The 12,593-nt window shown below is 41.0% G+C and overlaps 1 protein-coding gene across 5 annotated transcripts in view; it reads left to right on the forward strand.

Annotated features, from left to right (window-relative positions):
• The window catches only part of PDC (phosducin), a 60,610-nt gene extending 48,358 nt beyond the window's left edge, over window positions 1-12,252 (forward strand). For 4 of the 5 annotated variants that reach the window (XM_072127228.1, XM_072127230.1, XM_072127226.1 and 1 more), the window contains 3 exons: window positions 8,999-9,080; window positions 9,397-9,569; window positions 11,440-12,252. In XM_072127228.1, coding sequence (XP_071983329.1) covers window positions 9,014-9,080; window positions 9,397-9,569; window positions 11,440-11,952 — 753 coding nt within the window. In that variant the 5' untranslated portion in view covers window positions 8,999-9,013 and the 3' untranslated portion in view covers window positions 11,953-12,252. The remainder of the gene's footprint in view (window positions 1-8,998; window positions 9,081-9,396; window positions 9,570-11,439) is intronic. The other variant, XM_072127227.1, reaches the window with a different exon arrangement.
• The last annotated feature ends 341 nt before the right edge of the window (window positions 12,253-12,593 follow it).

The raw sequence follows: 12,593 nt of genomic DNA on the forward strand, positions 1-12,593 counted from the left end.
TTTGTCTACTTTATCAATCGCTCGCAGCGAGTGTCCAGGTGAATGGGGCTATTTCTGAACAGTTCTCATTATAGCAGGGCATGCGGCAGGGGTGCCCCTTGTCGCCCCTGCTGTTTGCACTGGCTATGGCCATTGGCTTGCTGGATTCGGCAGCATGATGGTATTTATGGCTTTCAGTATACTGTAGTGGGGGGAAGAGAGAATCGCTTTATATGTGGATGACGTCTTGCTTTTCATTTCTAAAGAACACCAATTATTTCCAGTGGTGATGGAGGTTACTGTGTGGTTTGGGTACTACTCTGGGATGCGTATTAATTGGATGAAGTCCGCCATATTGCCACAGGCTCGAGAAATATGCTAAAGAATGGTGGTTGGGACATCCCAGTGGTAGAGGAGTTTAGGAATCACTAGGAAGGTATTGGATTTTATAGATCTGAACATGGCACAGTTACTGACAGTTATATGCTTTGGAATAAGAGTGTGGAAGAAACTTCCTTTATCTCCTCTGGGGTGGGCAAATCTTCTCAAAATGAGCACAATACCGAAATACTGGTTCCAAAGAATTTATGGGCAATTTAGAGACTTAATTTGGAAACGGGGGACCATCAAATTAAACTAGCAAAGCTACCCAAGTTTAAAAGGATGGTTGGCGGTCCTGGATGCATGGGCGTATTATTTGGCGGCACAGTGCCAACACTTTAGTCAGTGGGCCCTGGTGTCCGCCAGTGTTCAGACATTTTGGGGGAACATTAACCCCTATGGCGATGTTGGAAGCAGGGAAGCTAGGGGATAGTGTACAACAATACCTGACATTGAAATTGATGAATAAGATATGTCGGCTATACAAATAATTAGTGGGAGTCAGACTTTTGGGACAGGGTTGGTGGATTGAGTGAATGAGTGTTTGGTGTGGCAGGGAGGACTGATCTGAAACTCTGTGTGTTGGGCTGCGTAGGGAATTTGGAGACTACCAGGGTAGAACAGTTGGCGATATGTAAAAAACTGTTGCTATACACTGGCTGGATGCTGACTCTCCTGGCATTACAGAAGTTAAAAAAATAGTAAATGCTACACTTCGAATGGAACAATGGGTATATTTAAAGCGGGATGCAGTGGGGAAGTTTGAAAAGCAATGCCATAAATGGTTGGATTACCCAGAACTAGGGACGGAGGAATTACTTAGAAGGGGGATGCAAGTGAGACTAGGAGAATTGGTAGTGGTGACGTAGGAGACGGGGAGGTACAGCATGATGTACAGTAGTTGAGGGTAGCAGCCTCTGGTTAGGGGAACACAAACCGATGGGAAGAGGGAAGTTGTTTTCTTTTTGTTGCGGGAGTTTTCTTTTCCTTGGGGGGATTGTGTATACAATCTATATTTCCCTTCAATATACACTGTAATTGATGTATTCATGCAACTATCTATGTATGCAACACAATTTGATACTGAATGTATATGCTTGAATAAAGACCATCTGATTAAAAAAAAATAAATTTGAATAACCGGCTTGTATGAGCCGGAGAGATGGTGGGATCCCACCCCTGGCTATTATGTTAATAAACTTCACCCAGAGGCAAAGTAGGAGCTAAAAGCGGCCCCTCGTTGTAAGCGGTACTAATTGGTAGAAGGAAGAACTAGCATAAATAGGAGAAGTCAGCAAACTGTTAGCTAAAGTTACATGGGTTTAAGATCAGCCAAAACTATCATTTTCAAAACTGTGAAGACATTTCCATGACCAACCTATAACCATATAAACTGAACTCCCTGCATCATATAAAGTTAAGATGCAGTAAACCCTGAATGGCCAGAAGACTACTGTATAATCTTATGTAAAGCTGTAAGTAGTCCTCTGCCTATTCTGGAGATTACTTTATCATATCTTAGTATGGTGCAGAGATTTTGTTTCATGTGGCTCTTGTAAAAGAGGTTGTGTCCACTAACAGAAAGACGCCCTATATTCGGGCACAATACAGGTGGTTTTACTGAAAATAAAAAGCAATATTCAATTGGGAAATTTCTGTGGTGGAAAGCTCTGTGAAGTTTTGCAGGGTAACCATACCGTTAAAGATTAAAGCAAACACTTGCAGTTTTCCATAAGTTGCCAGGCTGGATTTGGACTTCTCACTAATTGAAGGCCAACAATTAGCATCAAATTATTAGTCAAAATGGTGTTGAATGCTGACATTCAGTAATTACGGAGGTTATTAGAGTTATACTTTCACCTCGCAGACTAAGGCTGCATTCACACAGCCGTTGTGAGGGCGTATATCTGGCCTCATCCCTCCTCCTCTCCTGTGCGCTGCCGTAATGGGACTGGGACTAGTAATCCCTCCTGATGGAAGTTCTGCTAGAATGATATGCAGAGAATCAGTTGACTTAACAGCAGGGGATGCCAATCAGAGCTGTTTTTTGTCAGAGCTATGCCTTGTTGCATGCCAAGACAAATAACTTTTTTTATTTTTGCATCAATGTAGCCGTATTGGGGCTTATTTTTTTACAGGACGATTCATAGATTTTAATGGTGCTATTGTCTATGTAAGTAATTGATACCTCATCAATAAACCTGTAATATTCGTGCTGGCATCATCCTTTGTCCATGGTATACGGCTTAGAGGGCTTTAGTATCTGTTTTTTTTCCAGTGTGTGAACTGTGGTTTAGCCTTTTGCATATTTACCCAAACACAGTGTCCAGAAAAATGGTCACTGGTGTGGAGAAGGCTCATCCACATTGTTGCTGGAAGTGTGTCTGGAATATCCAATACATACCTACCCAGTCCTATCAGACCCTGCAGGTTATAAGTTTTTTAAAGCTCTGTTTCTTGTCTGTGCTGGCTATTTGCTATTATATCATTAATTTGGTTTATCGATCTCCGCTTTCGTACTTTTGACTATATCTTTTGGATGCTGATTCGGTAATTTACCTGCTATCTTGTTGGGTTATTTGTTTTTCTTGTTTCACTGCACTGTGGCTTAGGATCCTCCGTGTGACCCTTGCCACCTTTCTTACAACACCTCATCTGAATGGAGGGCTTTATAACCTCCCCTACAAGCCAGACCCAGAGGCTACAGCAAGACCTCCGGTTACCACAGAAACAGCACCCTGCAATCTCTTTTCTGGGTGCCAGTAGGAGGAAAGATAGAGTACCCTCTCTGATAAACAATTTAAATCCCAGCAGTGATCCAGACTGTTGTAATGAGATAGCTGAGCATCTGCTATGCCTGGAACAGACCTGTGCTATACTTCACCTATGCTGACATTGAAACCTAGCCTAAAGAGAAATCATCCTAGCTTAAGGCCCCAATGACTGAGGTAAAGCCCTGTATGGATGTCATTAAATGGTTAAAGAAAAGATTGTACACATAAGAAAGTTAAAGGGAAGATGTTTGTATATATGTAAAAGTCTACCTAACTTTTAACATCCACCAACTCCTGCTCAGTTGTAATTTATTTTTAGGCCCCATTGTTACTCAAAAATTGTCAATAGATTTGGCTTACAATATTCTAATTAGACGCCTAATTGTCGGTGGTCCTAGGCTTTCTGCTTCAGCTTTGACACCCTAGTAGAGCAAGGGGAGGAAAATTGGGAGCTGAAACGAATGGCACTGACAACTGTGAGGAAAATCTGTATATAGTCCATGGACCACCGGGAATTGCAATTAATTTCCCTTTTAAGCCACCTCATTTCCAAGTGGGCATGAAGGGGGCCATGCAAGGCAGCAAAATGGGCCAGCATGTCTCTGCTGCATGCTTTCGCCCTAGATATAACATGTGCCAATTCTAGCAAACGTTATAATGCAGCTGTCCACTAGAAGTTAGAGCAGGGGTCCCCAAACTTTTTACATAGGGGGCCGATCACTGTCCCTCTCAGACCGTTGGAGGGCCGGACTGAAGTTTAAAAATAAAAAAAATATTAATTAATTAATTATTTCCTATACTGCCCCTCATAATTAATTATTTCCTATGCTGCCCCTCATAATTAATTATTTCCTATACTGCCCCTCATAATTAATTATTTCCTATGCTGCCCCTCATAATTAATTATTTCCTATACTGCCCCTCATAATTAATTATTTCCTATGCTGCCCCTCATAATTAATTATTTCCTATGCTGCCCCTCATAATTAATTATTTCCTATGCTGCCCCTCATAATTTATTATTTCCTATGCTGCCCCTTATAATTAATTATTTCCTATGCTGCCCCTCATAATTAATTATTTCCTATACTGCCCCTCATAATTAATTATTTCCTATACTGCCCCTCATAATTAATTATTTCCTATGCTGCCCCTCATAATTAATTATTTCCTATGCTGCCCCTCATAATTTATTATTTCCTATGCTGCCCCTTATAATTTATTATTTCCTATGCTACCCCTTATGAGGAAATAATTAATTATGAGGGTCAGAATAGGAAATAATTAATTATGAGGAGCAGGATAGGAAATAATTAATTATGAGGAGCAGGATAGGAAATAATTAATTATGAGGGGCAGCATAGGAAATAATTAATTATTCCCTATGCTGCCCCCTCATAATTAATTATTTCCTATCCTGCTCCTCATAACTATTCCCTATGCTGCCCCTCCATTATTATTTTCTATAATTGCCCCATAATCCATAATTTCATATATTAGGGCAGCCACAATGTTTCTACTGCTGTTTTAAAAAAAATAATAAAAGCCCTGTACTTACCTCTGGCTCCTGCATCTTCTTTCTTCGGGCTGCTGCCGGACAGGAAGCGGTGCGCGGCCGCGTGATGACGTAATCACGCGGCCGCGCATCCAGGTTCAAGGAGCGATGTGCGCCGGGGTTGTCTTCCGGCCACATCGCTCCACCTGCAATAATAGTGCTCGAGCGGCCGTTTCCGGCCGCATCGAGCACTATTCAGTGACGGGCAGGAGCTTCCTGTCCGGATGGACGGAGGCCCCTGCCTGACTGCCGTACTGGAGCGCCAGCCCGGGGGCCCCGAAATAACAAATCCGGATCCCGGGGCTCGGCGCTGGATGGGACGGGGGCCTGATAGAAACGGTCCGCGGGCCGCAAGTGGCCCGCGGGCCGTAGTTTGGGGACCCCTGAGTTAGAGCCTTCTGATAAATCCGGCACTGTTAGAGGAGCGGGGTTTACATCATAGGCTACCTGAAAATAGACTGGGAGGCAAATGCCTACTTATTAGAGATGAGCGAGCACTAAAATGCTCGAGTGCTCGTTATTCGAGACAAACTTTTCCAGATGCTCGAGTGCTCGTCTCAAATAACGAGCCCCATTGAAGTCAATGGGAGACTCGAGCATTTTTCAAAGGGACCATGGTTCGGGAATAAAATGTGTTATTTAATTGAAAAAGAATGTCTTCTGATAAGTTAGCAGAGGTATGCAAACATCTGCAATCTATTCTTCACTGTTCCGCGCGTATATTATCTCCCGACAAGTTAGCAGATGTGAAGAACAGTGAAGAATAGAATAAAAACAGTGAACACATGATCATTTAAGTGAAAAACGCAGTGAAAAACACAGTGAAGAATAGATTGCAGATGTTCGGCACATTTGCTTACCTGTGGGGAGATACGCTGTCCCGGGATCCGCTCCTCTTCTTCCACTTAAGTCTCCCCGATCTCTATGCCGCTGCCCTGATGTCTCCGTGCTGCCGCTGCCCCGGTGTCTCTGTCCTGCTCCCCTTGTTCTTCAATGTGTTCTTCACACATATATATTGTTCTTAACATACTATTTTGTTCGCACCGTTTTGCGCGTATCTTCCGACAAGTAAGCAGATGTGCCGAACATCTGTAATCTATTCTTCACTGTGTTTTTCACTTAAATGATCCTGTGTTCATTCTGTTCACTGTTTTTATTCTATTCTTCATTGTTCTTCACTGTTTTTTTTAATTAAATGCTCGATTTCGAGCAGGGGAAATACTGATTTTTATATCAGATAAACTACCATCTTCCTCTATCAGCACAATAATTGACTGAAGCAAAGAGCTCGACTGATCTAAAAATAACACTGCATAGAGTTGCAGTCTATAGTTGGTCCAGAGTTGGTCCTCTGGAAAATGCCCTTACCAGCTTATTTTCTCTTAAGCAACATGCCAAAGGCTCCAGCGACACCATGACTTTACCAGGATTTTTTAACCTTATGACCTTAACCTTACTCAGCAAATGAGTATCCTGTGGATAGACTAGTTCTGGCTGGTATGAAAAACAGAGATCAAACACTCCGTTCTATTTTTAATCTTATTATTCAGAACGCGCACATTCCAGGACAAAAACTTGATCATAGGGTCACAGTATCAAATAACAAATATCTGTTTTCCATGTCAAAACTTATTGCCACCAGCCACTTCACCCACTCCCTCTCCCTACACCCCACCTCAATTGCCCAGGCCAGAACTGCCCTGGACCCATCACAGAGAATTACCTCTGCCAGAATTAAGCTACCAACGGGCATTACCGTCTAGATCTTTAGAACCCTCTCTGCCCATTCAATCGCCTCTGCCGGGTTTTCAAAGAAGAGAAGTTTCTCTTCATGAATAGCTTTGCCGGGTAAATTAATGAATATGGCACCCCCTTACTCCTCAACCTTTTTTTCCACATAACTAGCCCTTTTGATTTTTTTGTGGGTAATCTGAAAAGACAATGATTGAGAGTTGAACTCCAACTTTCCCATAATTCTCACACTCTTGAGAATAGTCCGCATCCCTTGGTGAGAGGAGACGCACAAGGATATTTCCTGGTGGGGCACCCACTGCACGCATTTTAAATGGAACCCTGTGTGTTCTATCCGCCAGGAATACACTGGTGGGAGTTCCTCCAGAAAGGTTTTTTCCAACCAGCTGGACGTGAAACCTGTCATATCCTCGACCTCCACTCCTTCCGGGAAACCTACAATCCTTAAATGATTCCTTTTTGACCTATTCTCAAGGTCTAAGAGTTTATGTTAAACCGATTTTTCAGACTTCTCCAACTCCCTCGCTCTCTTCTGTAAATCAGCTGCTGAATCTTCTATATTCACTATTCTGGTTTCTGTCTCTTATACTCTTTCTAAACGTATGTATTTCAGTCCCTATAGCATCTATTTTACCCTTCATGCTCCCGAGCTCTTTCAGCACCTCCCCTACTGCAGATGTACACTGTATTATTTGCTCTGAGATATCCTTAAGAGATAGGACTTCAACACCTGATGCTGAACCCACTGCTCCTTTGGTTGTAGCTAACTGATTTGTCCCTGGGCCTATAGGCCTATCTATTTTTCCCTCTTTTGGTTTTCCTCCTGGAGAGAGTCCCCCTCCAACAGTCTACTCTTTGCCCCCACTTTATTCTGTTTCCAACTAATGATTACCTGAAAAGTTACCAACGGCAGGCCTAAACAGCAATACAACCAGCAACTAAGTATTAACTGATTCCCGAAAAGTAATATATTCCAATTATAGATTTTACCTTAGTAGCTATCTAGAGATAAGCAGGTTAGACTATGACATTTTTATACAAATAATAGATGACATCACATGAACAGCTAAGTAGTTGAAAGCAGCTACTCAGGAGCTTTCAAACACCAAATAACCTGATAAGAACTGTCACAACTAGTACTTCAAATAATTACATTTGGCCAGGCTGATCCGGTTATGATATTGCATTTACGCTCAGTTAGTGAATGCTATCACATAACTAATGATTTAACAGTTATAGACCACCTCAAAGGAACTCTCGGAGTCCAGGTGGCTAAATATCGATAGTCACAGGTAGTGCTGCAAACATTCAAGGTTAATGAGGTTTATTGTGTTGCGCTATAACCTACACCCTCGGTTAATAAGCATTCTCACATAGCAAGTAGCTGAGCATCTGTGAACCCAGACCACCACAAGGAGGCCTTCAATGTCCAAATGGGCAGAGGTGAACTGTCACAGATGGTGCTACTAATGCGCAGAGTTCATAGATATCATTACACAATCAGCGTCTCAGCAGCCATAGAGCTCAGAGTTTGAATAACGAAGTCTAGACCATCATAGGTGGCAATGCATGTTGATGAAGTTAGTTGATTTATGGTTGTATAGCCTGTGAACTCAGTTAATAAGCATCCTACATACGCTCTGGTTTAGTAGAATAAGGCAATTTGTAGTATGGTACTGTCAGCTTACACAGTTAGTAAGCATCCTTCATACGCACAGGGTTAGTAAAATTAAGCAGTTCGTAGTATGGCACAGTCAAAGTAGCATAAGATGCGATAAATTATGTATAACTCAGGATCTTACCACACCATCAACGCACTGGAGCTCCAAAGGGTTCACCACTATCCCTTGGCTTTAATATAGTACATCTTCCGCGTGATCTTGCAACTGTATCATACCCAGCTCAGTGCTACCTGTCAGTGAGCCCTCTTCATACACTTGCAGCCAACTCGTGACGCACTAGTGCGTCGCATGTTAGCAAGGGGATACAAGGTCGGACGAGTGAAAGAGGTGTGTTTACTTCTTTCTATACCTCTCAGATCTCGCAAACATGCACTTGCGCCGCTTCGCTGCAGTCCTCAGGAGCGGCAGGAGAGCAGAGACACCACGGTACACCTTCCCAGTGTGGCGCCCTCTCACATCATATAACGATACCTGGCAGATAAGATGGCCCTCAACTTTTGGGAAGATTTTCAAAGGTTAAAGGACATCTACCACCGGGCTGAAAGACTGTATGCAAATGAGCCAGAGGGGCTACAGGCTCAATTAACACCTATGGAGACTGCAGCCCCTCAGGCCCATTTGCAGACAGTCCTTTATCCTGGTGGTAGATGCCCTGTAAAAAGTTTTCTTATACAATGGAAAATATGGTACTATATTTAAAATCAGAAAGAATTCTTTTTTTTTGCCACTATGACTACAATTGAACTCAGGCTCATGTTTTTTTTTTCTTCTTTATCCAACCTTAACTACTATTATATTATAAAGAATATGCTACTTTGGTTTGGTTTTAGTGTGTCTCTCTATTTTACATGTTGGTGCTGCTTTCATTTTTACAGATTCACTTTACAACCATGGAGGACTTAGACACACAAAGCCTTGAAGAAGAGACTGATTTTGAATGTGCAGCTATGAACACAGGTAAAAGAATAATGCAGAATAACCTACATGTAAGCATAATTTTATATTAAGTAAACAGTGAAACGTTAAACCACCGCATCTAATTCTAAAAGGATATAATCCCAAGAAAAATAGAAACTGCCAAATTATTTGCCAAATTACATTACATTTTATGCTTTAATTAGTGGGAGCTTTAGTGCATCACATCAAATACTTATGAGTATTTACTTTACAAAATGTCAGCAGTATATAGGAAACCAATCTGGTGACAATGTTACTCTATCTAGCACAAAGATATATATATGTGATTATTAGTCTACCTTCCTTATTTACACAGGCCCAAAAGGTGTCATACATGACTGGAGAAAGTTCAAGCTGGTTAGTGAAGACCAAGAGGCAATACCTCCAAGCAAAAAGGAAATTCTTCGGCAAATGTCTTCTCCTTACAAGTCACCAAGCAAAGAGGAAAGGGATACAAGAGAAAAATTCAGTCGTAAGGTAACTCAGCAGGTATCCCAATAACAGAATATCATAAGGTACTAATAGAGAATTGTAGAATTCCAACTTACCAGAAGTGAACTTGTCACATTGGACATGAGGACCAAACTACAAGCTGATTTTATATATACCATTTACCAGAAACAGTACAGAACAAAACAGAATTTCATATACTAAAGCAATATCAATATCTCATCTTATTAAACAACTATTTAAAAAAAATCCCAGCATACAGTATAGTTATCAATGTAGGATGAGGATAATAGTATAATAATGGAGGTGGGTATAGAGTGCTCCATACAGTCCTAGCTGTCATTGAACAACTCTGTCCTTCATCATCACCTATGTATGACCTATCTTACATAAGGGTCATCTATACTTTTAGCCAAAAATACCCATTTAACCTTGTGATCTACCGATATTTCATTAATACATTAATATTTAAGGTATTCACACCTCATAGGAATATTTTTTGTTAAGCAGCCTCCAAAAGGTGGAAGAGTCATTTCCTCTTCCCAGGGACAGCACATACATGACTGAGTGGGAGGGGAATGCATGATGGAGTCAGAATGAAATATGCAAATATATTTCATGGATGGCATAAGGAAAACATTGACTCTTAGCTAACTTGTAAGGCAGTCTCCTTAACATCAAGCATGACTTTGGAGAAGCATAATGACATGAAATGAATTAAAACCAGCTCTCCTGGATAGAACATGGAATATGGAAAACATTGCTTCCCTGATAAGCAGCCCCTTAACATCAAGCACGACTTTCAAGGAGCTAAATGACATATTGCAAGATTAAAGGGTAACTGTAAAGCTATAGTGATTTTACCAAAATATTATATGTGATTCCCCATACAGAAAGATGCCTGCTTTGTGCTGCCTGTCCTCTTCTTTTCCAAAGTTATGGCATTGTCTGTTCTGAAAGTGTTTGACAAAAATCTTTCTCCCTTGAAGTGAGGTGAAATTGGCGGATACTAATATCTGTCAGTCTATGCCCACAGGCTGAGGCCAGCTAGCTTGCCCACATATCCCATGATGCATTCTGTTCTCTCTCAAAGTAATTTAGCATTAAATCCACTGAACTCTGCATAGTGCACATACAGGATGTATATGGTGACAGCATGGCTTCTTCCATCACATTGAGGAGAAGGGAACATGTAATAATTGGTAGAAATCTTAAGTACATGAAGTCTATGTCTGTGCTGTGTGAGCACTAAGGGTTAGCTTATCTGGACAGAGCTGATACTGCCAATGACAAAGTGGGGGAAGGAAGCAGTGAGAAGAGCAAAGACAGACAGATAAAGTTCTGTAGAATCACAGACTGGAACAGGGAGATCTTGTACCTCACTATTCTGTGTAGGAGACATCTGCATAAACATCCAGCTCCCATTCATTCATTGTTCAGAACACTTCCAGCCCTGCTAAGTTCACTGAAACATGACCTCCTCCTCTGTGAGCATGGAACAGCAAAGCTCCTCCCCTACCATGAATCCATAGTTTGTTTACACTTCGTTTCCAGGGCTTATCAGCACATGGAGAGGAGGCAGCCATTGTAGCACTAAGGTAATCTGAGTGCTATATAAAGGAAACTACTGAATATAAGTAATAATGATAATAGGCAAAGTTGTTTTACATCCCAAGAGCTATTGATTTGTGAAAAATAAAAAACCTTTACAGTTACTCTTTAACGCCAAACCAGTATACCTATTCCAAAAGAAACAGATTCCCAACTGTAGACAGTACTGTTGTGATTAGCTGCTGGTCAAACAAGGATTCGGTTAAAAGCTTCTGAAGTTCTATATGCACCATAAGAATGAATCCTTTACATGTTCTTACAAGATATGCCTATAAAATGCTGTTTTGTTTGTTAACAGATGAGTATGCAAGAATATGAGTTGATCCATGACAAAGAGGATGAAAATTGTCTTCAGAAGTACCGTAAACAATGTATGCAAGACATGCACCAGAAGTTGAGTTTTGGCCCTAAATATGGCTGCCTGTATGAGCTGAAAAGTGGGAATGAATTTTTAGAAGCGATAGAAAAGGAGCGAAAAAGTACCACGGTAATCGTGCACATTTTTTCTGATGAGATCAAGGCTTGTGAGGCTCTAAATAATTGTTTAACCTGCCTTGCATTAGAGTATCCAACAGTGAAATTCTGTAAAATTAAGTCGGCTGACACAGGCGCTGGAGAACGGTTCTCTAGAGAAGTCCTCCCAACCATACTGGTTTATAAAGCAGGAGAACTTATTAGTAACTTCATTAATGTTGCAGAAAACTTGAATGAGGAATTTTTCGCTGGGGATGTGGAAGCTTTTCTTAATGAATATGGGCTCTTGCCTGAGCGAGAAATCCAAGGAATAACATGTGAAGGAGATATTGAATAGCTGAAATACATCATTTTACATCATACTTTTATAGTTTTAGGTGTTCCTTTGCTCAGCAATTGAAAGGGAATATCATAGGGAAATATGTGGAGTGGTGGGAGGCATATTTATGGTTATGTTAACCAAAATAAACCAACTTTCATTATAGTTCTGGTTTAATCTAATATAAGTAGTGGAAAGAAAACGTTTTAGAAACTGCGATGTAACTAGTGAGGTCTTAATACCATGGCCTTCTGTTAATGCAAATAGAGAGCAGTTTTCATAGAATATTTTTGGCAAATAAAGATTACTAAATGGTTACATTTTCTGGTGTACTTTCTGTATTGATTCCTTAGGTCTCCTTGTGTTCATTTATTACACCTATGATGAACTTGCCCAGCAAGCCGGTAATCTCACAGAAACTATATTTGGCAAGTAAACTAATTGCTCAATATTGGTGTTGGGTTCCAATAGCCCCCACATAGCGGAGTTCATCAGCCAAATTTATTGGCTTGTAAAACACGCCGCGCTGTTCTCTATGGAGAGGGGAGGGGTCACCCCTCTCCAGCGCATAACTGTATGCATATGGTTGTGTGAATGTATGCGAAAAGTACAACGGTAAAATGTTAATGTAAATAAGCAAATAAAAAAAATCTCTCCTG

Source organism: Engystomops pustulosus, chromosome 10 (assembly GCF_040894005.1).
Source record: "Engystomops pustulosus chromosome 10, aEngPut4.maternal, whole genome shotgun sequence".
Lineage (NCBI taxonomy): Eukaryota > Metazoa > Chordata > Amphibia > Anura > Leptodactylidae > Engystomops > Engystomops pustulosus.